General features: G+C 43.0%; 1 protein-coding gene across 3 annotated transcripts in view; it reads left to right on the top strand.

Moving 5' to 3' along the window:
* Nucleotides 1–17,663, top strand: part of NUP93 (nucleoporin 93kDa) — a 107,139-nt gene extending 89,476 nt beyond the window's left edge. For 2 of the 3 annotated variants that reach the window (XM_008572738.1, XM_008572737.1), the window contains exons 7-20: nucleotides 2,724–2,856; nucleotides 4,279–4,436; nucleotides 5,616–5,781; nucleotides 6,069–6,162; nucleotides 6,977–7,168; nucleotides 8,005–8,131; nucleotides 8,248–8,320; nucleotides 8,653–8,697; nucleotides 10,355–10,471; nucleotides 11,241–11,359; nucleotides 12,404–12,521; nucleotides 12,972–13,055; nucleotides 14,513–14,641; nucleotides 17,406–17,661. In XM_008572738.1, coding sequence (XP_008570960.1) covers nucleotides 2,724–2,856; nucleotides 4,279–4,436; nucleotides 5,616–5,781; nucleotides 6,069–6,162; nucleotides 6,977–7,168; nucleotides 8,005–8,131; nucleotides 8,248–8,320; nucleotides 8,653–8,697; nucleotides 10,355–10,471; nucleotides 11,241–11,359; nucleotides 12,404–12,521; nucleotides 12,972–13,055; nucleotides 14,513–14,641; nucleotides 17,406–17,516 — 1,666 coding nt within the window. In that variant the 3' untranslated portion in view covers nucleotides 17,517–17,661. Of the gene's footprint in view, nucleotides 1–2,723; nucleotides 2,857–4,278; nucleotides 4,437–5,615; nucleotides 5,782–6,068; nucleotides 6,163–6,976; nucleotides 7,169–8,004; nucleotides 8,132–8,247; nucleotides 8,321–8,652; nucleotides 8,698–10,354; nucleotides 10,472–11,240; nucleotides 11,360–12,403; nucleotides 12,522–12,971; nucleotides 13,056–14,512; nucleotides 14,642–17,405 lie in introns of all 3 variants that reach the window. The other variant, XM_008572736.1, reaches the window with a different exon arrangement.
* Nucleotides 17,664–24,951: the final 7,288 nt, after the last annotated feature.

The following is a 24,951-nucleotide window of genomic DNA, read 5'->3' as shown; positions in this document are numbered from 1 at the left end:
TTTTAGTTTAAATAAATTAAGTTTTCAGTGTATTGATCTTTAGCCATGAAGAATCTAATGCGTGTAATAGTATTTATTTGTTGTTGTAAGTCAGCAAAATATAAGTCAAAATTTCTTATACTGTATAAAAACCTTCAGGATTTTTTTTTTTTTGTCTTTTTTTTTTACTGACCGGTAACGGGATCGCAACCCTCGGTGTCGCGCCCGTACCGGGGCCCGGCAACGGGATCGCAACCCTCCGTGTTGCACCCGCACCGCGCTCAGCCAGTGAGCGGGAACTGGTCTCCACGTGGGATCCGAACCCTCGGCGGGAGCGCGGCGCACTCTCCAATGCGCCACCAGGCCGGCCCCAGGAATTTTTTTAATGGGTGTGAGTATAGGACTGCTTTTTCCTCAGTCAACCTAATCCTTAACATTGGTGCTGACATCACCAATGGCACCAGGCTGTATTCCTTGGTTTTATATCTCTGGTATACCGTCCCATTTATTTTTTTCATTTAGTTTTAAAAATTATTTTGTTCCATTAATTCCTTTAACTGCACTTGGAGCTATTTGGGAGTATTTTATCCACAGTTATTGTAACTTTGTTTTCTTTTTAACTCTAGTGGCATCACTCTCTAATGGCATCTTTTTTAAGGATTCATTGTCACCTTTTGATAAGGGGTTATTTTAGAATAATTACACTCAATTTTAAAGTATTTTTGCTGATGCAAATCCACTGACAGTATACATGTAATATTGTAAGGAATGTAATGCAACAGATGTAAGGTAGACCCAGTCCCAAATCATTTTTCAAATATAAGGCTGGATACATATATCTTAGCCCTAAAGGAGTTTAGGCTTCTTCTTCAACTTAGGCCCTTGCCAACACATGGGTTGTCTTAATTCAAGTTAGAAGAGACCATAAGTGGGCATCTGTCCTGGCTGCCACAGGACTCTTTAATCTCTTATCCAGTCTCTGCTTTTAAATATTTTCAGTGATGGGAAAGTGATTACATTTGTTAAATTAAATTTTATTTTTCATTATAAAAATGATATGTGCTAATTATAGAAATTTTGGAAGATATCAAAAGGAAAGCCTGAAAAAGAGGGAAGGGGGCCCTATACCTTACGTCCAGAGGCTCCTATTACCTTGTTATATTTTTTTTTCCCCCTTTTTTTGATGTATGAGTACTGTATTTTGTTTTTTTATTTTTTTACACAATTATGATCCAAATGTGTACAATAGGTGGTTTTATACAGTTTGATTTTTAATTGTGTCAATATTATTTTTCCTAACTGCATAAAATTCTATTAAGTCTGTTTTATATAATTGACTTTTAGGTTGTTTCTCACTTTCTCACTCTCTGTTATTATACTTAACCTGGTGTTGAACATGTTTGTACATAAGGAACACCCTTACTTTTTATAAAAATGTTTTATTTTGGATAAGAACATATTATTTAGAAAGTTATTTATTATCTTAACCACATATTTGGATATCTGTAACTTGGACCATTTAATCTTGGTATGGAAGCACTTAACCAATAAATGAGGAGGGAATGAGAGAAAATTATCATTTTGCAACCACTGATGTAATAATTGGTTCAGCAAGGACCATCAGTGGAAACTAACACCAGTGGGTGAAACATTGGGAGAACAGAATATTCACATGACAGCCAAGTATTACCCACAGATTACTTATTAATTACAAAGGGAGTAATATTAAATTTTAATGGGGAAGTCTACTAAGTGAATCAAATTTAGTGTTACCAGAAATGAAATAAACTATTATTACCTTCCTCACTGTGAGACTCAATGGGAAGTACCAACATCAGCTGTGTTGGGTTATTGAGAAAAAAGTTGAACCTGAATCAGTTCATGTGGAAACAATCTGGACACCTGGCCTGAATTCTTTGAAAAAGGTCAGTGTTATGAAAGACAAAAAAGATGGCAGAATTATTCTAGATTAAGGGAAATGAAAATAGAATAACAACGAAATGTCATTTATTTCCTTGATTGGATCCTGGATTTAAAAAAAAAAAAAGACATTATTAAGAAACTTGTATATGGGTTATATTTTAGATAATAGTATATTAATAATAGTTTGTTTTTTAAAAGATGACCCATAAAGGTATTTTAACGCTTGACTTGGTGTTGTCAGCACCACGCTCTCCCAAGTGTGCTAAACGGCCATCCCTATATAGGGATTTGAACCTGTGGCCTTGGTGTTATCAGCACCACACTCTCCCAAGTGAGCCACGGACCGGCCCTTAATAATAGTTTTTAAATGTTAAATTTCTTGGTGTCATAAGTGTTAAGTTAGGTAGGAGAATGTCCTGTTTCTTAGGAACCTCCTGGTGAAGTATGTACAGATAAGGTAGCCCCTGATTTCTATAACATTTTCAAATGGTTCAGGGAGAAAAACATGTGTGTATATGTGTATGTGTGTGTATAGAGAGAGAAATTGTACACAGGTATTAACAATTGGTGAATCTAGGCAAAAGGGTATATGGATGTTCATTGAACTATTTTAAGTTTTTGTATATCCTTAGTGATGATAAATCTTTACAGTGATTTGCTGCCCACTGCATAAATAATGTAGTTTGTTTCATTATGCATGTACTGTTTCCTCTTCTGTGAACCCTGTGGAGTTCAGTCTAATGTCTTGGATATGAACACAGACGTATGTAATATGTGTTTGTTTTCAACCTTCCCCTCTTTTTCCTTTTAAATTCTTCCAGTTATAAGAATTATACCCTTGTGACTGTCTTTGGAAATTTGCATCAGGCCCAGCTGGGAGGGGTGCCTGGAACTTACCAGTTGGTTCGAAGTTTCCTGAACATTAAACTTCCAGCTCCCTTGCCTGGACTTCAGGTACTGGCAACTTTCTTTACAAGATCAGTTACTCCACCAGAGTGGTTGCTCTCAGACATTTTCAGTTAAAACATGGTCATGTGTGGAGACTGCTATATGGGGAAGACACCACAGGGGGTGAGGATAGAAGCTGGGAGAACTCTTAGGAGGCTAGTCATGCAGAAGTCCAGGTGAGTGATGGTGGTTGCTCAGCCCAGGGTGGAGGAGGGTGCACAGGTAAGATGTCATTGGGTTTTGGATGTATTTTGAAAGTTGAGCCCATAGGACTCGCTGAAGAACTTGGAAGTGGGTGTGAGAGGCAGAGTCAGGGATGACTTCTGAGATTTTTTACTAAAACAGTTGGAAAAATTGAATTGGATATAGTTTCTAGGATGTTCCTTTTCTTAGCTCACAATTGGGGGAATTATACAGTTGATTATCATACAGTGTGCAAAGTACCAGACCAGTTTTGTACTAAGGGTGGTGGGATACAGAGGAGTCTGACTTCATAAAGAAGGCGAGGTTCACACTTGCTCTTAAAGAATAGGGGTTTATCACCCTGAGGTCTTGGAAAAGGTATTCCAGGAGGAGGGAACAGCATGAACAAATGCATGGAAGCAGGAAAGAGTATCTGGAGTGTTGGGTGTGTGGCGGAGATTGGCAGGTTTGGAGCCACTGATGAAAGCCTTGAGTCCTGGGCTAGGCACTTTGGACTTACGTGGCTCAAAGGAGTTAAGTGGACAAGTGACGCAATTGGATCCAGGTTTTAGAGAGAGCCTTGCAGGGGGAAGGGTGGAGGGGCCAGGAAAGAGGAAGTCTTAGGTCCACTTGTGGAGGAGTTGGGGAAAAGCAGAGACAGATGGGTAAGCACAGGCCTGCTGTGCAGACATGTGACAAAATCAGATGTAGGATAGATAGGCTGTAGTACTGAGAGAGTGGAAACAGGGCTGCCTAGCAGTGCCCAGCAGTGTCTGACACCAGGGTACTCAGTAAGTGTTTGAATGAATGGCGAGTGAATGATTGGCTAATCATTAGTAGTTAACATCTTATAAATTCAAGTACAGTAATTCTCTTTTATCAGTCAGTGACCTCTTTAGCTCTTGCTTTGTGGAGGTTGTAGGAGTGTGTGTCTATAAAATTATCACAGAACATGTCACCCAGTTACTGCAGGCCACTGGGATTCCATGAGAAACCACAGGGCTGGGTTTGGATCAGGTGGGGTACATAGCACCTTAGAGGAAAAGCTCTGGAGCCACACTGCCACTTACCAGCTTAGGACCAATTACCCTCTCTGTGCCTCGGTTTACTCGTTTGTAAAACAAAAAGGATGAAGGGGTCTTCTTACCTCAAGGGGTTGTACAAGGAAAGGGCTTGGTTGTCAGCACATCAGAAAATAATCAGCTTTTGTTTGTTGATTTTGAGCATCTGTCTTTTCTCTTTTAGGATGGAGAGGTGGAAGGCCATCCTGTGTGGGCATTAATTTATTACTGCATGCGCTGTGGAGACTTGCTTGCTGCCTCACAGGTGGTTAACCTAGCCCAGCACCAGCTGGGAGAGTTTAAAACCTGGTTCCAGGAGTACATGAACAGCAAGGACAGAAGGTACGGTGAATGAGATAGCATGTCCAAAGGAGGCACGTGGAACCAAAGGGGTGGCCTCCACTGGCGTTGTTCTCTTTTCCCTGCACATGCTTGAAATAAGTTTGTTCTTGGGAAAAAAGAGGTTTAGAAAGTGGGTAGAACTTTCTTGGGAATGGTGATTGAAAACGTTAAAAGAGAAACCCGTTCTGACATTGATGTCTACACAAGCATGCATCTGTGAGGATTTTTCTGTCCTGTAAGGGAGGAACTGTGTTTGGAAGCATGATTTGACTTATTCTGTAAATCCAAGGCACATCAAGGGTGCTTTATGAAATGAGTCTTTTTTGTATTACAGTTTACTTGTTAACACTCAGTACTTTTATGGTCTGTCCAATATGGAAGTGTGTTATGTGCCTAATATATTGTCTTGTACTTCATAGCTCAAAGGTAAGAATTAGAAATTAGTAATCTTATAATAAAATTATTGAATTAATTCACTAAGTTTTTAAAGTTCTATTGTATTATGGAACTGTTAAGCATTAGTTTTTCTCTGAATTTTGCTAATGTAATTGGACTTAAATTTATATTCAGTGTACATTTATGTATATGTACATGCATATATGTAAAAGAAATAATGGTGGTTATTTCAGTTGCACCTGTGAAAAACTAGGGATGCTTTTCTTGGCAGTGTTAATAATGCCATGTCAAGAGATCGTCTTAAGCTGCAGACCCCTGTCTTGCTAATATTAGAGTTTAAAAGTAGGGTTAATGTCTTGGGCTTCCCCCAGAAGGAGACCCTGAGGCAAGGATTTGAGTGCAAGTAGTTTATTGGAGAGGGGATCCCACATGAATAAGGGAGTGTGGAGGTCAGAGATGGGGCTAAGACTGTTAAGGGAAGGACTCGCTCCTGTCCATCGCTGCTTGCGGGCTGCTGGGGGGTGGAGTGGAATACTAATTCCCCAGCATTTCTGACCTGTCCCTGAAGGCCTCAGCGACTAGAGAAAGCCGGCAGGCAAGTAGATGCAGGTGTTGGTAGTTGTAAGTCAGGTTAAAGCAATGGTACTAGGGGGATAGGGGAAGAGACAGTGTTACCCTGGTTGAATGAAGGCTTCATAATTCTATGTGGCTGGGACCCGGGGTGCTTTCAGACGCCCTTGATCTTTACTGCCTGTGTGTCTGTCTGTTCCCTTATATCTTTAGATTGTCCCCAGCTACAGAAAACAAGCTCCGGCTGCATTATCGCAGGGCCCTCAGGAACAACACGGACCCGTACAAGCGGGCTGTGTACTGTATTATTGGCAGATGTGATGTCACCGACAACCAGAGTGAAGTGGCGGACAAAACCGAGGACTACCTGTGGCTGAAGGCAGGCACTGCTTCCCTTGTCCGGACAGGGCTTTACTCTCTCCCTCTGCTCACATTTTCCACACAGATTTTACCTGCATAGTGTATGATGCCGATAAGGTAATGAGGGCAGTGGATTTCTGGTCTCCTGCCCCCATTTTTTATTGTGTAATTCCCAGCTAATGACCACAGCCTTCAGCACAGCTTCCAGCTCACAGTGTTGAGTATGGCTGCTGAGCAGCTGCAACTCTGTGCATGTGGCTTGGGATGTAGTGTGTACCAATGCATGTGTTTCTCTTGGGGATTTAGTTAAACCAAGTGTGTTTTGATGACGACGGCACCAGCTCTCCACAAGACAGGCTCACTCTCTCACAGTTCCAGAAACAGTTGTTGGAAGACTATGGTAAGGTCCTGAACACAACCACCTTCTCTTCTCTTGTCTACTTAAGGCAACTACCTACTTTTCCTTTAGGAAAATCCTTCATCTCTGAATCTCTCTCTCCTTCAAAAGCCCTGTGGATCTTCAAGGCAAAATACAACAAAGCAACTATTTCAGATTCAAGTAGAGGCCATGTGGCCTGAAGAAATGTGTTTGACTTATATGATCATATACAGTAAACTGTTCTCTAATTCTTTGAACTGCTCTGCAGACATTTGCTCAGAGAGAGTCATAAAGAGGACTTAGCTGTTGGTCCTAGTAGATCTTACCAGTGACTATATCTGAGCACAAAGGGAAAGAAATGTCTCCCTTCCTTTTCCCCCCTCATTGTTTAATGATTCATGGAGGAAAAGAAGATTCCAGCTAGTGGTCAGCAGTTGTTGAATTCAGATTTCTGTGGCTATGAATATGAGTGAGAATGAAGTTTCTTTGAAAACTTCATTTCTCTCCTTTTTGAGTGACTCTTATCAGGGTAAAGGAGATAAATTGTCTCTTTGTAGTCTGTTTTAAGGTCCTTAACTCTCTCTCTTCCAGCTAATGCAAGCAGTTTGGGCTTTATAGCACGACTTCTACTTGCCAGTCAGGTTGTGAGGTATAGAGAAGGTGGGGGAACCAGGTCACCTTTTAGATAGCAGTTCACCGTGTCCAGGGCCCCCTAGATTAATTCAGGCTCATGCTGATGCTTGCTTCCTGCCCTGCAAATGCTGTAGGCTGTCTAGGGGTTGGGGCTGCCAGTAGACAGCTTCCTTCTGAGTTGGCTTTATCTCCTCTTCCCTAGGTGAGTCCCACTTTACCGTGAACCAGCAGCCCTTCCTCTACTTCCAAGTACTGTTCCTGACGGCGCAGTTTGAAGCTGCAATTGCCTTTCTCTTTCGCATGGAGCGTCTGCGCTGCCATGCCGTCCACGTGGCACTGGTGCTGTTTGAGCTGAAGCTGCTATTAAAATCCTCAGGACAGAGTGCTCAGCTCCGTGAGTATTTGTGACTAAGTTGGCAGTGATGTAATCACAATACATCCCCCACTGGGTGACATTGGCAACAGAACTGCAACCAATAAAGATTTGGGCAAACAGTACCAAGTATTTGTGACTAAGTTGGCAGTGATGTAATCACAATACATCCCCCACTGGGTGACATTGGCGACAGAACTGCAACCAATAAAGATTTGGGCAAACAGTACCAGTCATTTTAGAGCATTGTAGACAGTTGAGGTTTTTGGTTGAGTAGTGTTAGGGTTCTTGTTTTTTTTTCCCCCCATTAGTATTCCCTGGGGTGTTAAATATATAAAGTGCTGTATAAAGTGCTAGCTTTGTGGCCATCAGTCTGATTGCTTGGAGAATGGTGTAGAAGAAGCAGTCCCTGGAGTCACGAGTCTGGTTCCCATTAGGGCTCTGGCTTTAATGACATTGGAAACCCCAACCAGCCATCTCTGTGCCTATCTGCATGCAGCAGGAGAGTCAGGGGAGAGAGAGAAAGAAATGTGGGTGAATGGCTGTGGATCTCTTATTAGTGCAGCAGAGTCACCCCAGAGCACATGTCATAATAATCGGTTGGATTATCTTTTCTTTCAGCGATCAGCATACTAGTAATTTACTACAAAATAACATTTTCTCCATACTGTCTGTCCATGGAGAGAAATTGGGGACAGGGAGGTGAAAGGGGTTGGTCAAAGCATACATTGGCAAATGTTGGCTGGCTGCAGGAGTGTAGAAGCTGCTGGGTCTATGAATTCAACTTCCATAGTTCTTGGGTTGCATGAGTCAGAGGGGCAGTGTGGTTGTGACCCATTCTGCTCCCCATGGTGCAGTCAGCCATGAGCCTGGTGACCCTCCCTGCATGCGGCGGCTGAACTTTGTGCGTCTACTCATGCTCTACACTCGGAAGTTTGAGTCTACAGACCCGAGGGAGGCCCTCCAGTACTTTTACTTCCTCAGGTAAAATTTGCTTTTGACCATTTAGTTCAGTTACTTTTGATTTCTGCCATTCCGAGAATGGCTATTAGAGACTTCAAATTCATACCAGAAACGAAGTTGCTTTTGTCCCTTTTTAGGGATGAGAAAGATAGTCAAGGAGAAAACATGTTTTTGCGCTGCGTGAGTGAGCTTGTAATAGAAAGTCGAGAGGTATGTTGGTTCCTTTTCTCTCACACCAGGATTTTCAGTATTCATGTTCTCACGCTAATGCAATACTGCATGTTTACCTCAATATGCTTATGGTGGATGTGGCCTAGGGGAGTTTTGGAGTTGCCTTTGGTTTCTAACAAGGAAAATACTCACCTTAGTCTTACTGTTTTCTAATTTGTGTAAGACTTTTGACCCTGCCCCATTTTCTTTCTTTCCTTTTTTGATCTTTTTCCACTGCCCCATTCTTTTCTCCTTTTGTCTCCAAAGAATTGTGGATTATGTTTATATCCTTGTCCAGTAAATTGAGTAAACTTTTTCTTTTCTCTCTACAGTTTGATATGATTCTTGGGAAACTAGAGAATGACGGAAGTAGAAAGGTAGGTTAAATGCATCCCTGAGAAATGTTCATTTGCAGTTGGGAATTTATAAATGTCAAAAGAATACAGTTAGATTTTATGATTCAAGGTACTAAAGATGCAAATCTGAACAAATCTAGAGAAATGTTCATTTGCACTTGGGGATTTACAAATGTCAGAAGAATACAGTTGGACTTCAGGATTTAAGGTACTAAAGATGCAAATCTAAACAAAGTTGCTTAGTTTAAAAAACAAGAATGAAAGTTACAGGCCCAAATGATGACCTTGATTTCATATATTTATATCTTTCCTTAAAATATGTAAATTTGTGGTTAGATAGCTTTTTAATTCAGAATACTTGTCTGTTCATGCCTGCCATTTTTTTGAGCTGAGAAATCTACATTTCTGCCATTCTTGGCTTAGAGAACATTCAAGAAAAAGAAATTGATTACTATATTTACTCTCCCCAGATGGAAAAGTTAGAAGTGCACTTGACCTCCTTCAAAAGGCAGTTTCTGAGAGCTCAGAATCCTGTGCCAACCCCAGAAATGCAGTAATTCCCATTAGCCTTAGTGGTTCCCCTGAGACACATTCTGCTGTAATGACTAATCATGCTCACTGGTCATCATAGCCGAAGGTGCAGAAGCCCCATTGTCAAAGACTAGTCCAGTCCTTGACTCTCCCTGTGACACTGGGAAAGTCATTTGCCCCTCAGGGACTCGCTGAGATGAGTTCATACTGCTCATACCGTCCAGCTCAGACAAGAGGCCAGTGACAATGTTAAGGACAATGGCTCATGCTTATTGGGTGGTGACAGTTGCCAGGCACTGTGCTGACTGCTTTGCATGTAGTTCTTTATTTAATCACTACAATAACCCAACAAGGTGGGAAATAGTAGTATTATCTATGTTTTCCAAGTAAGGAAGTGGAGATAAGAAAGGTTAATTATTTTCCTCAAGATCACACAGCTAGTAAGAAGGGGAGCTGGAATTTGAACTTACTCCTTCTGACCTCAGAGCCCATGCTCTTCACTCACCTCCTTTGCTGCCTCCAGAGTGGCAGGGCAGCTCACCATAACTTGGTCCAGCCTTGAGAGTATAGTGCTGATGGAGAATCAGAACGGCCAGTCAGAGGTGTCACGCAATTCACCATTACCCTCCATGGTTCCTAAGGTCTCTCATACTCCCCATAACCATTTGGTTGCTGTTGAGTGGTGATGGTGATTTTTTTTTAATGTCCTGACACCAGTTGCCATGTATTTTTCAGCACTGAGTTTCTTTTGCAATCTGTCTTAAAAAGCAAAGCCAAAATCTTTTAGATAGTTTTTCTAAGCCTCCTTATTTTTCTGCTTAGTTCCTACTCATCAGCAAATTTAAAATTATTGATAATTTCACCTGCTCTCTGGGTCATTTTGGTAAATTAGCTCAGATGTCTTATTGCAGGCCCCTGTGTATCCAGTGAGTCTGCTCCTTCAAGTATAGTTTCCTCAGTCTCTTTCATGGTTTTAATAGACCTCATATCTTCAAGAAAGCCAGAGTCCAGCCGATGGAATACATGCATTGCCCAGGGCAAGCATTCTCAGTTAAAGTATATTTTGGATCCCACTTCTCTGTGTTTAAAATAATAGCTCTGTGCACCCGTCTCTCTCTTCCTCCCCTTCCATAATTTGTCTTGTCAGCCTGGAGTCATAGATAAGTTTACTAGTGACACAAAGCCTATTATCAACAAAGTTGCTTCTGTGGCAGAAAATAAAGGACTGTTTGAAGAAGCAGCAAAGCTTTATGACCTTGCCAAGGTAAAGTATGCCCTTTTCCTTCTTCTGCACTTAATAGATCTGTCCGCCTTCTGGCATTAGATGCACAAACATTGTGACAATGCCATTGTTGTAGCATTCTCCCTGTTGAGGCATTTTCTCCTAGTGCTTAGGCAGTTAATGGTCCAGTCAGGGCTAAATTCCCATTTTACAGAATTTTTTCTGCCCATAAGATATTTCTGGCCAAACAAGCACAACATATTGAACGGATGTCCTGCAGGAATTGAACTATAGTCTCACTTGGCAGCAAAATAAGAATCTGTCACATTTTGATGGTGAAGCTGCTGGTGAAAATGCCCTCTGGGCAGCCAGAGACAAACTGGTGAATAGTGTGTGTTAGAAAATAAGACCACAACTGGGGTGTTTGGAGAGAAATGGAATAAATGTTTCTATGTAAAAACATATGACAACTGGTGATGATTATATGACCTAAAAAGATTATGTTCTCTCCTTTTATCCACTGAGAAAAGTAGGCAGAAAGAGGGTAAAAATTCATGGTTTTTTAAAATTTTAAAAATGTTTTGATTGAGGTATAATTAAGACATAGAAAAATATTGCATGTTATATTAAGACACAACTATTATGTGTACAGCTTGATGAATTTTCCATAGGTGTGTCTGTGTAACCACCACCCAGATCAAGATACAGAACATTTTCATCTATCACCCAGAAAGTGCTCTCTTTTGTTATGGTCATTTAGTTTTTCCTTCTATTTTATTGATTATTTCCTTAATTTTAAAAACTTAAACAGAATGCTGACAAGGTGTTGGAGCTTATGAACAAACTGCTGAGCCCTGTTGTCCCCCAGATCAGTGCACCTCAGTCCAACAAGGAGAGGCTAAAGAATATGGCACTCTCCATTGCTGAACGGTAAGGCCAGGAACTGGAGCCCTGGGGCCCTAGGAATACCAGTGCCCACCTACATGTATGTTCAGCTTTACTAGGTAACAGCAAATAGCTTTCCAAAGTGGCTCTACCAAATTACGATGCCACCAGCGCAAGCCTGAGAGTTTCCATGTCCCACATTATAACTGTCGGACTTTTAACATTTTTGCCAAAGAGGATGTTATGAAAGCGTATCTCAATGTTTTAATCATGCAATGTTAGGTTTTATTCTAGGCATTAAGCTCATCTCTACACAGATGCTCCTCAACTTAATGATGGGGTTATATCCGGGTAAACCCACTGGAAGTTTATCAAAATGTAACCCCATTGTAGGTTGAGGAGCATACTGAAAGCATATTGCTTTTGCAACATTGTAAAGTTGAAAAATCATTAAGTCGAACCATTGGGAGGGACCCTCTGTTCTGTTACATATACTTTTATTAGCCATCTTATAGGCATTAGGAACAAAACTAGTTATGGATGGATGGGGGAATTCTTAGAGGTGTTGGGGCCAGTGTTTCAGAATCCACCTTCCTTCCCAGTGAGTTAACTGAGTTATTAGACTGTAACCAGTTTAACTCCCAAGCTGAGGCAAAGGATGTTACTTTTTGTTCCCTCTACAGATACTCCTAGTAAGGTAAACCAGAAAAAACTTGGTTTGGGATGCTTTCCTGGGGTAATACAAAAGAACACTCTCTGGCAAATGAGATATCTTCATTTAGAAACAATCTTGTGATGGCTGCTGAACTCTTTCCTGTCAGGACCTCCTGCCCTTCTTGGAGATTTGGATGCTGAGTTGATGGTTGAGGCTAGAGAACTATGCTTCATGCAAAATATTTGTAGGTGGATTCATACCAACTCCACCATCAATGCTTGGCCATTTCAAAATGAACACTATTTTTCGCTCCTTAATTCCCCTGACCCAGAGAGTTCAAGAGGTGTCGATGTGTCTTAAATGCTATCCCACAGTTACAGATTACACAGAAATTCGTAACACACACTTGCTCCCTCTTCCCCTTTGTCTTCCAGGTACAGGGCTCAGGGGATAAGTGCAAATAAATTTGTGGACTCTACATTCTATCTTCTATTGGACTTGATCACCTTTTTTGACGAGTATCACAATGGTCATATTGACAGAGCCTTTGATGTAAGTTTCAGGAGGAACATTTGAAGTGCAGGTCAATGTATGCCCTTGAAATTCAAAACACCTCATGGAATTCATTTAATACAAAGGAAATGTCATCAATATGCTTTTTAAATGAAGAAGGACAAGTACGACCCTGGGAATTTAAAGGGGATTTCTGTGTTGCTTTTTTTTTTTCTTTCTTTCTTTTTTCTATTCCTTTCCCCTTTAATCTGAAAACAGGTTTCTCAAAATAATTTGGTATCTCTGAATTTTAAAATTGTGTCAGAAAATGAGGGTAGAAATCAAGTCAGTCAGCAAGTTAGAATCAAAGCCTTTGTGTGTGCAAGGGGGAATAGTGTTTTCTGTCAAGAAACCCTTTTTGAATATGTTATATGCTGACTATATGTTTAAGGAGATGAAACGCGGTGATGGTTGTGTCATATGGAGCTGGTGGTTGTTTGTTTTAAACAGATAATTGATCGCTTGAAGCTGGTGCCCCTGAATCAGGAAAGTGTGGAAGAGAGAGTGGCTGCCTTCAGAAATTTCAGTGATGAAGTGAGTCCTTTTCTTCCTGAGTTATGGGATTATTTTTCCCCACTTCCACTGAAAGCTTTTTGTTTTAATGTAGCTAACAACTTTATGAGGTCTAGTGACAGTAACTATCCAGACTAAGTCTACCAAGATGGGTCCAGTTTCAGATATCCTGGTTTTTCTGTGAGTGCATACACCGATTATTGTCTGAATTCCTGATTCAGAAAATACATTCACTTCAGTGATTGACATGTTCTTGGGCAAAACAGGTTTCTGGTTGATCCTATGAGGTCTGGTTTAACCCTTTTTTTATCCATTTGTACTAGAAGGTGTTTTGGTGCTTAACTGTGATCCTCTTTAAGTAGTGTCATTGGGTGCATGAAACACACATCATGATTCACTGCCGTCCTTCCCCTCATGAGGTCTGGTTTAACCCTTTTTTTATCCATTTGTACTAGAAGGTGTTTTGGTGCTTAACTATGATCCTCTTTAAGTAGTGTCAATGGGTGCATGAAACACACATCATGATTCACTGCCGTCCTTCCCCTACCTGAACTGTTTTATCTAAAGAAGCAAGTGCAGTGACCAAGGACTAAGTTATCACCCCACGAGCCCCAGAGCCACTGTTTCTCTGCAGGTTTCTCGCACATTGCCACCATCTAGCCCAGGGATGCCCAGGTCCTACCCCCAGACCCAGACCTCCCCCAGTCATTCTCATATACAGACTGGGTAAGATTCTTCTCTAGAACCACAGAAACTCGGGGCCAGCTGCCTGGTTCTGGGATGTAACTAGCAGTGTTTCAAGTTAAAATTGTTCCTCATTAAGCAAATGCCTTTTATAAGAATATGTTTCTGTTTTAGAGGAAGAAATAAGGCAGCTTCAGCACATGAGGAGGGGCGTTGGCTACTGTGGTACATACAGTTCATAAGGTTTTGCCCTTTGCCGACCTTCCCTTCAGACCTGCTATGGATTCTACCCTTAGCCTTTGTTATTTCTTCCTTTATTCTGGATTTGTCCTTCTTTGCCTCATGGGCTGAAGTAGTGCATCAGGGCCTGCCTACCCAAGGACTCTGGTAGGGCCATGCAGGGCCAGTGGAGACAACCTAGTGGGTGTGAGACAGTGGGGACTGTGGAGAACTGGAGTGTGCACCCTTACCTACTGATACTCAAATCCAGATTCTTTTTAGTAATCATTCTGCTGGCCAGTCCAAGCCTGAGTGCTGGCCAGATGTTGTTAGCTTGTTTTTGGCTCCCCGCCCCTGTCAAGGAGGAATGGCATAAAGAAGGGAGCAGGAAGAGTGACCCTCCTGACCTAAGCAGCACTACCTGGGGGTTGGTCTCACATTTGACATTTCAGCACCATTCACTCCTTTCAGTGACTGTGTAGCTCTTCACTTGGCTGCTGTGGGATGTGGTGTGGCCAGGCAGGCCCAGAGGACTTGGTTCTTTCTCTTTACTCCATGTGTTTCTCTCTGTGTAGATCAGGCACAACCTCTCAGAAGTGCTTCTCGCCACCATGAACATCTTGTTCACACAGTTTAAGAGGCTCAAGGGGACGAGTCCATCCTCAGCATCCAGGCCCCAGCGAGTCATCGAGGACCGCGACTCTGTAAGATCCCAGCATTCGTGAGAGGCATTGCCGAGAACCACCTTTCTGATTTGGAATCCATTGCACTTTTATGAGACTACATGACCCAAAACTGTTCTTTTCCCTTACTGCCTGGCAGCTGGATAAATCTTGTGTCAGGAGGTTCCCAGAGGAAATTGAACATTAATAGGAGTGCTGTTGTTCTCAAGCCTCAAGCTAAAAAGAAAAAAAAAAAGATGCGCTAGGTCTGCAAATATCACCTTTAAAAAAAATCAAACAGAATGCTAATTCGTAGTTTATTCCACAAGAATTTCCTGCTCACTTTAACATATAAGGTTATGTTGTGGGTCTCAGCTCATCAGTGGACACTTTTGTCAAAACTGTATTTTGGGGGCCAGCCCGTGGCTCACTTGGGAGAGTGTGGTGCTGATAACACCAGGGCCGAGGGTTCAGATCCCTATGTAGGGATGGCTGGTTGGCTCACTTGGGAGAGCATGGTGCTGACAACACCAAGTCAAGGGTTAAGATCCCCTTACCGGTCATCTTTAAAAAACAACAACAACAACTATATTTTGGTCAATACATTAATTTGATCCAAACCCTTGTTTGTACTCTCAGCTGAGCCTCACGATGACCCTAGAGAGGTAACTAGGGCAGCATTATTATCCCCATCTCACAGCTGAGGAAAATGAGTCCTGGGTTGGAAAGCAACTTGTTTGCTTCTGTGGGCTCCTCAGGTGGAAGGGAGGTGAAGGGGCCGTGTCTGGAAGCCAGGTCTGTCTGACGTCTGAGCTTCTGTTCTTTCTGCCGCCTGTGGGGCCTCCAGCAGCACGAGTCAAGCAGAATCTAGGTAGATAGAACCCTGGGACTCGCACTGTATGTGCATTGTTCAGTTGATTTGACAAAAGAGCAAAGGTGTTTGACCCAATTAAACCATGAGGCAGAACAATCCGGTGGTGGTTTTTAAAATGACCCTTCCCTTAACTTTTCCACTTAATTTTTAATGAGACTTTCAAGACAGCATTTAATATCTAAATCTGATTTTGACAGTCAAGAAGACGTGAAAATCTTGTCTTCGACCTCCAAGGAAGTCTGTGGGCCTCTCCAATGTGACCCCTACAGGCACTGTTGACACAACTTCTGCTTAGGGAACGGTGGTGGAAATTTCCACCTTTAGGATTGTGGATAACAGTGCTCAGGAGGGATCCACTGAAGTGTTCAACCCATCTGTATGTGCACCAGAGGCATCTGCTGGTCTGCCACTGCCCTGGGACAGACAGGAACCGAGATTCAGAAGTGTTGGTGGTGGGCTTTCTGTGCTTGCCACTTGGCAGGAGTCGGTTTTTATGATGAAAGAAACCCAGTGCAGTGCTGTTTATGAATATAGTTGGTCTTTCCTGGTGCTGTGTGTACTGCTTACAGGTCGGGGAGGGCTTGCCCACAGAGAGGAGTGCTGGCCTGGCAGGCCATTTCCCACATCTGAAGGCAGCTGTCCGAAAGGCACCTTCTGTATATGTTTCACTCTTTCTATTTTAGGCACTTGGTTTTTATGTACCATGAATAAAGCCATTCTCCTGTCTTCCTCTTGCCCACCACCTTCCTTTTCCTTTCTTTTTTCTGAAAGGTAGGGATGGGTGTGATTGAGGTAAAGCTTATTTTTAAAAGCTGCATGCCCAAGAAGTGGTTTCATGGTTTAAAGTGAAGTGCTGCCTAGTAAGGGGGTGGATCCTTTTGCCTGAACATCCCTAGAGCTCATTTAACCAAATCAGGCATGAAAGCCCATGCACTTTTAAAGAAAATACAATGGGCATTCTCATTCCAAAGTAAGATTTCATTTTGTTTAGACATTAATAAGGAATACACTTGCCAATTTATGTCACACATTAGGTAAATAGCATTTGCCTTTCAGTTTTCTTCTGGAATGGTTCTTAAGTAAGCCTAATAAATGACCCTTGAGTTTTTCTAAGTCTTGTTACTGGTCCAGGAAGGTATTTGTAGATGCTTCCTTTCTAATCCACATACAGTGCTCCTTGCTGGTGTCAGCATCCAGCATACCTCAGTATGAAACAATCTGAAGCCCCATACCCCAAATGTCTCTCTTTCGCAGTGATCATCTGAAGCTGTTCTCCTGCATTTCTTTACTCCTTATTCAATAATTTATCACTTGGAAATCAGAGTGAAGTTTGTAGGGCTATCTTTTTCTCTTCTGAAACAATCCAGGAATTCTGTAAATATTGTTGCCTGTGAAAAGAGGGCCAAGCGTGTATGTCAGAAAGGGAAAAATAGAAGGAATGAATGGAAGGCAGAGTGAGGCAGCAGAAGAAAGCTGGATTGGAACTGCACACAGTCACAACCCTTGTGTCTGGGATTTCAGGGGCTTCTTGGGGACCCTGGAAACTCAGATCCCCTTTGAAGCAGATGGGCAGAAACCAGCTAGGAGAGAGAGGCTCAGAAAACTGGGGCAGGCAGTTGCAAAGCTCAAGGCTGTGTCAGAAGGTAGTCAAATGTGTCTGTATGAGGCAGCTTGCCTGGCAAAACCCATCTGCCTTTTGCTTAGTAGAAGGGTGTGGATGCCCTGTGGAACTGGGGCCCCGGTGGACAAGCTTTTCAAACTGCACCATGTTGGAGGAATATGACAGTGGAGGGTAAGACTGTCATCCACCCACGAGGGATCTGTCCCTGACACTGTGAGATAGAGAATGGAAGAACATGGTGGTGGTTTTCAGTACAGTACCCTGTCTTGAAAGTTAACCAGTTTTCTTCTCTTCCTCCCTCTTTCTCTCAGCAACTCCGAAGTCAAGCCCGAGCCCTTATTACCTTTGCTGGAATGATCCCGTACCGGACATCTGGGGACACCAATGCGAGGCTGGTGCAGATGGAGGTCCTCATGAATTAAGTGCCATGCTTTGGGGGGCTTCTGGGACTGCACGCGGTCAGGCGCATGGGCCCCTGGGGTGGGGCTTCTGGTTTTGTTTCTGTTGTGTTTTTTGTTTTTTGTATTATGTATTTTTGTCAGCACCAATAAATTTCTTTGATTTGTGTTTCTTTTTAACATTCTTTTATTTTCATTTTTTTTTTTCCTTTGAAATTCTGTTTAAAATTTTTATTTGTGTATTTGGGGAAATGCCATCACTAGTTCTTGGGCCAAAGAATGACAGGCTATATAGGCTCTATGATTTGGTTAAATTGATCTTAAATGATTAAAAATTTATCCAAAATGAGCAAGGAAATGAAGCCTTTGGGAGTTACTTTTATTTAGAGATAGTATTCCGTATAGCAGAGTCACAGATCTTTTTCACACTTTTATTTAAATGTGAAGGCCAGCCTCAGCCTTAGGAGATTTAAGATACGTATATGAAATATCAAGCACTTCATGTCCTCCCTCTTTGTGGGTGTGCCTTGGAGTCCTGGTGATCCAAGACCATCCCCCAAATCATCTGCTCTGCTTGCAGGATTAATTAGTTCACTGTTCTGTTGAGATCCCACTGGAAATAAAAGCACCAGCCTAGAAAAAGCCTGAAGAAAGAAGGTTGCAAGGGCCGGCCCGTGGCTCACTCGGGAGAGTGTGGTGCTGATAACACCAAGGCCCCGGGTTCGGATCCCATATAGGGATGGCCGGTTAGCTCACTGGGTGAGCGTGGTGCTGACAACACCAAGTCAAGGGTTAAGATCCCCTTACCGGTCATCTTTTTTTAAAAAAAAAAAAAGGTTGCAGGTGCTCCAGCGTGAGCTTTAGGAAGGGGTAGATGTCACTGCTTCCCCCGTCTGTAGCTGCTGTACTGAGAGTTGACTGCTTGGGCTTGTGCATACTTTCTTATAAAGGTCTTTTAAGTCCCTCTTTTCCCTTCTGTGGTGGACAGTTCCTCTGCTAGGACGATCCCCCTTACCCATTCATAAAGATAATTGGCCGGGCAAGCTCATGGGTCACATTCTGAGTGTCCTGTGTACAGAATCCATATACCAAGTGGCATCAGCACTATGGATATTTGGTCCCTGAGCAGTAGTTATCATCTATCATTGGCTCTGTTTCTCCTACCGCCAGTCCCAAAGCCCTGGACTAAATTGGAGAGGAAGTGAGGAGGAGCGTTTGTTCCTGAATAGGCCAACTGGGTCCACAAGACACTGGGCAGAGAAGTCTGCTGGTTTGATGGACAGCTCCTGAGGTAGACTCTTTCCCAGGAGGATGTTAAGATACCCACAGTGTCTCCAAAGATGCTTTTGCTCCTAGGGAGAAATTTCTGTGTTGTCACAGTATGGTCACCCTTGTCCTCTTCCAGTGGTTAAAATAACTGTTACCTTTCCTTTTGGAAAAGAACTAATCTGTAGATAATGGGACCATCTGCTGCTTATCGGTTGGATTCCATATTTCATTAAGGATGTAGCCTGAGGGTCAGCAGGGCTGTGTTCTGCTTTCTTCCTGTAGTCCCATCTTGTCATCCTGGAGTGCTACCTTCAATTGAACTTTACTAGGAAGTTTCGGAAGATGAGCCCTGCAGGGGACATGGTTTAGCAAGTTGTGCCCTGTTTATATGCACTGATTTAAACAAATCAAATGATTTGTTCTAACAGTGTTTTTAAAAAAGTACTGTGTGGACTTTTCATGAAATGTGACTTAATGTTTTGTTTTCTTAATATTAGATCTTACTTACAGATAGAAATATAACAATGCCATAAAGGAAAGAAGGCTCAAATTGTTTTAAATGTTTATTTGCTCCCTGGCTAACCTCTTGTTCATCATCCTGTGAGAACTGTGGATTCGCCTTTCCTTACATCATATAATTCTACTGGCTCCAAACAGAACTGCACGCCAGCTCTGCATCTACCTTTGACCAGTAGGTGAGACATAAAATCAGAAGGGAGAGAAAAGCAACCAGACCTTGAGCTGCTCTGCTGGAGGAGCTGTGAGTTCAGAATAAAGTGGCTGTCAGTTAAGGACTGTAAGAAAGAGTGAGACATCTGTAGGAGAAATAAGATTACTAGGTTCATGCCAGAAAGGCTAGGCTTCACTGAGCCAATCCCAGTACTTGTCCTACAAGCTTATTCAGTAGTTGAGCGTGGCCTGCTGGGTCTGTGCAGAGGTGAGGAGAAACAGGCTGAGTGTGCAAAGCCATAACATTAACAGGTTTCTATATACCCATGTTTACAGCTTGTGCTCAGATATGAACCTGTAACAGGTTATTAGCTTAAAAAGTCATCCTTGGCTTACACGTTCAGAGAACTAAGTCTGTTCTTTAGGTGTTGGTCCATGATTTCACTCTTTAGCCAGAGACACTAAGAGAAAAGTGGCCCTGGAAGTCTCTCTTGTCTGCTGGGATGAGATTGCAGTCTTTCTTACAAAATCAAGGGCATCTGGAGACTTGACAGAGTGACTCATATTAAACTCACTGAGACACTCAAAGGAAAGTACTGACTTGGTCTGGATCCTTTTTAGAGGTCTAGAGATTTGATTTCACGGGTTCTGTTCCTTTGATTGTTTTTAAATCAGCTCTGGCTGCCTAACTTCAAAGGGAAAAATGAAGTGGAACAGTTGAGCTCTCTTAGAGTGACTCCTTTGGTTTTATCACTCATGAGCTGGATGAGTTCATCAAACAGCAGGAAATGCCCATTCACGCTAGGGCCAGAATGTAGACCCAGCTCCTGCCCTCCAAGAACTTTCAATCTAATTAGACACTCTTAACAACAATTTGGCAGCCTCTGTTATTTTATTTATTTATTTAGATGCATCAATTAAATCCTTGAATTTAGGTTAGTTTAAGCAAAGAACTACAGACTCTTCCCCCGCACAGTGTGCAGCATTTGTGGATTTAAAAAAAAAAAAAAAATCCAAATTGAGGACTCTTCTCTTTTCCCTCTTTAGATTTTCACCCTTTCCTTCTCTATTTGAGTAGATACTCCTGGCCAAAACCCTTAATACTAAGTTTATCGTATGTGCAGATGTGCCAACCTCCTCCTGCTTTAGAATGGATCTCCACAATTTTTGTTTCTGCATTAGGCATCATAACCTTTGTCTAGTTCCTTAGGTATTTTACATCACTTGCCAGATTTTTATCATACCACTCAGAAAGTGGCTGAGTACTGAGTTAGAGAATGAAACCCAGGCTGGCACATTGCTCCATGCCCTCCAAGTGTTGGCAAGTCCCACACTGACTGGATTCTCACTTAGCCTCAGCTGTGGAGATGGATTGAACACTGTCCAGCAAATTGGGGAAGGTATTACCCATAAAATTCGTAATGGAAATGTACGTTTTATGTGGGGGTATTTCAAAAAGTTCGTGGAAAAATGAAATTGAAAGATAATACTAATCTTTGTATGAACTTTGAAGGCTGAATTCGGAAGTCACCCCACTGCCAGCCCATCTTCTGACAGTTTCATTGTACATTAGTATCCCTCACAGGGCAGGGACAGGAAGGAAATAAGTGTGTCTTCTTGCCATTTTTTCTCACTGAAAAGGTTGGTGGAAAGAAAACTTAAAAGTACTAAAATGTTCTGAAAAGAAATTTCAAATGATCTATGCCTCTCCTTGCCTTGTTAGGCATGTAAGTGTTGTGACTGACTACACAAGCTGTATGTATTTACGTATCAGCTGGAGTTCAATTCAGCAGACAGTTACGAAGCCCCTGCGTGAGCTGGGCTGTACTATGTAGCTGAGGAAAGATAAATAAAGCACTATCCCCATCCTCAGAGCTGTTCATTAAGTCTAAGAAAGTGGGCCCTCTCTTTTCCTCTTTTTGCTGGGGTCACCTAAGTGAAAATACTCATGATTCTAAGTTGCTAACCCAGGGAAGGAGGAAAATTTCCCATCCTAACGTTGGCTTTTGAAATATGCTTGTCCTGTATGCCCTTCCCTGGCTCACAGTGGATTGCTCAGCAGATGTTTAAATGAGCAGATGCTTTGCTTTGACTCTTGTGCCAACCCCCTACCCATGTCCTCTGGACCAGCTCCAATTGCCTGGATTTAGACTCTGTGTTTCAGCTTGGGGGCTCTTAATAGACATGCAGTCTGAAAGAAGGTGGAAGAGAGGAATGTCTCCCAGGGTCAGATAAGAGTCAGGGCTGATCCTTCAAAGATGAAACTTGCAGAGCTGCTCAGGCAGCAGGAAAACGTTGAGAAGAAGGGGATGGAAATTTGATTAACTTAACAATAATAAAGGCCAGATTTTTAAAAAGGTGGTGGGGTGGTGCTGACAGAAACCCAGCATTGCACTGGCATACTCTGTACTCCTGGCTGCCTTTGCACTTGAGTATCTGTTTATTGGGGATGGGGAGGGTGAAAAGTTTGCCTCAGACACTGGCTTCTGTTTGAGCAGGAAGTAGGGAGCCACTGATCCCAGAGGGGACTTCTAGCATTGAAATAGGTATGCTGCAGCCCCTTTGGTGGCACCAGCAGACCTAGCCTAGACAGGCTCTCAGGTGTCGTCTAGGGTTGCATGGCCTGCAGGTAAGGCCCCTTTAGCCAGTCCGTATTTAGCAAATAAATATAAATATACAGGACACTCATTTGAATTTCACATAAACAGTGAAGAAATTCTTAATACAAGTATATCCCAGTTCTATCTGGCTACTCTATCCAGGATTGCTTCTGCTGGCACTCGCTGTCTAGAGGACTTTGGGCCTGGCACAAACTGCTAGGAGCTCTCCAGCTAAATTGGATTACCCTGATTTGTTGCACTGTTTGTGCTTGTGTAGGCAGCAGAAATAACAGTGAGATATCAAGTCACTTGAGAGAGGCTAGTAACTGGAATTCAGTTTTGAAGAGCCAGGCAGGCAAACTCGGTGGGAAAATTGTAGACCCCAGTTGACCTCAGCTGCTGCCATCTCCTGGGTGTTTTTCCATTAGAGATTTCAAATGCCATGTATTTTATAAAGAGGGGGAAAAGGCAAAGTGTAGCTTTTTCTCAGTTGATTGTTAACTTTTATTCTTCATTCAGTTGACTGGTTATTTTCCTTTCTTTCGTCTTGCTCTTCTGACATTGTCATTCTCCGTAGTGTTTGTGGTAGGGGAGAGGGTGGGAGAGAGCCAGTGCATGTGTTCTGCATGTTCCTTTCTGTACAGTAACTTTTGCATTTACTCTGTTTAGGATGGTTCCTTCACCACCTCCGTCTATAGCCAGTAAATTTCTGGAATGTTCTCCCAAAGTGCCATGTACTCCCTTTGTTCAGTCCTTCAGTGGAACAGAAACCTCTCGGAGGCCTTCTTTCCTGGGAATATCCGTAGCTGAGGCACAGCCTGGGGCCTCCTCAGAAGGTAGCAGAAGTGTCTCTTCCCAGTCTCGGGGTGAATGAGCCAGGCCCCTTCTCTACTCCCTGCAAGGAAGGCTCTTATGGCCTGCCCGGTCCCTGGGTCTGCAAAGTCCCCCGAGGTCTCTGTAAGTAAGGACTCCCATCTCAGCTCTGAAGTCTTGCTCTCCCCCCACCCACCTCAGATCTAGTTCCTTGACGTGTCTGGGGAAGGTCATATTCTGGCTGGAGGTATGGTGGGATGATGAAAGCATTTTGGTGATAAACCCTGCATGTGGCATGCATTCTGGGGCTAGGAGCAGTGAAAATCTATGACCCTTTATTTTAGACCCTCAATGAAAAGCATTCTAAATGAGGGATTGGCCTTGGGGAAGGGGAGGCAGGATTGAGGGGCTGTGTTTCAGTTGGGTAGCAAGAGAGGCTTGGGCTGGACCATGGCACCTGTCCTGCTCTCTTGGACAATATCTTCTTGTGTTTTTGACCAGGAGGGATGTTTTCAGGATCTGGGACATGGGATTCTGCTTGGGGATATGCAAACGGTCAGGGAGGTAGGAGGTGTTAGTCTCTCTCCACCTGGGGGAACTTGTCCCAGTGAGAAGCCCTGAAGTGACTTGGCTTCATCTGCCTAGTGGCCTGTGTTCTCCTCTTAAAGGGGCCACATGGAAAATTTCAGCCCATTCTTTGCATGGGGGCCGTCAGCTTAAGCTGGGCCCTGGGGCCTCTGGGAAGTCATTTCCTGATGAATCACCTGGGAATCAGCCTCATACAAGTGCCCTTCATACTCCATCCTAGGGTTTAATGGTCTCCTCCAGGACTCTGCAGCATCTCCTAGAGCTGGGTCTGGCAAGCCTGTGGCTGTGGAGGAGAAACTACCAAGGTGGGTGGGGGCAGATGGAGAGAGGGTGATAAGGTAAAGGGTGGCCTTGTTTGTCCAGGTTTCTTATAGCTGGAGGCTTTTCAGTGGAGTGAGGATTCTTTCTGAGTCCTCATTTAAAACCATTAAAATGCCATCCAGGTGTCAAAAGAAAATGACAAAGTTAGGACCATTGGTCACCTCAACATGAGTGGTACCTAACCTGTTCCCTGGAAATGGCCAGGTTTCCACAGAAGCCCTGGGAGGCAGTCACAAATATGGGAAGTGAGGCCCCAAAGCCTAGGAAAGCTTCATAGTGCTGTTGCGAGAAAGACATTTTCTTTGGGGAGGTTGACTGAAAATTTTTTCCTCAGTTGCCTCAAGTGTCTCCCCATAGCACCAGCCTGGAGGCATCACCCTCACCACTCACTGACCCTCCCACACTTGGGCTGAGTCTCTGGGATGAGCTTTCGTGCTAATCAATGTGACGGACACCTGACTTGGATTTTTAGAAAAATTTAAAACGAACCAAAAAAGGCGCTTTGTTTCCTTAAAAATAAATGTTTGGGATGTGGCCCTCTGGTGGCTGGCAGCAGTTATTAGCATTAGAAAGCACAAGCTGGCCGAGAAGGATTTTAGAGACTTCTTTGAAAACAATTCTGAAAGTAAGGAGCTCAATAGCAATGGGGGGTAGGAAGGGGAGAGGAGTATTGGGAAAATAGACCAAGACCGAAGGCCCTCAAAGCACAGAGCCTTGAACTGAGTGAGCACGTCCTAGCTGGGCAGCAACCCCACAAGGCCCAGAGCCGGCCCTGTGAGGAGACAACCACAAGCTTTGGAGCTGGACTGAGTGTTGGTTAAAATCCCTTCTTCACGACGGGGTCATCGTGTGACTGAGGGCAAGGCATTCAATCATTTCACACCAGTTTGATCTTGTAGAAGTCAGGGATGCCAATTCCTATTGGTAAGATAGTTAATTTACATAAATCACCTACCTATAGCCTGTCACAGAGTGGGCCCTCAATAAATAAAAGTTAATTTTGGCCACCCTGCTCCCAGCCTTGTTTAGATGGGTCTCTAAGGTTATAGGCATGTCCTCTACCATTTGGCTTTTTCCCTTCACAGCAGGCTTTGCCATACAGGGGCAGGTGGCATCAATTACCCCCCTTCAGGAATGGCTTTTTTTTTTTTTTTTTTTTTTTGCAAGAAACAAAATTAGATCAAAGTTGGGACAACACA

The sequence above is a fragment of the Galeopterus variegatus genome, unplaced genomic scaffold (assembly GCF_000696425.1).
Source record: "Galeopterus variegatus unplaced genomic scaffold, G_variegatus-3.0.2 Scaffold828, whole genome shotgun sequence".
Lineage (NCBI taxonomy): Eukaryota > Metazoa > Chordata > Mammalia > Dermoptera > Cynocephalidae > Galeopterus > Galeopterus variegatus.
The sequence above is the reverse complement of the archived record's forward strand: the minus strand, read 5'-3'. Positions and strand labels throughout refer to the sequence as shown.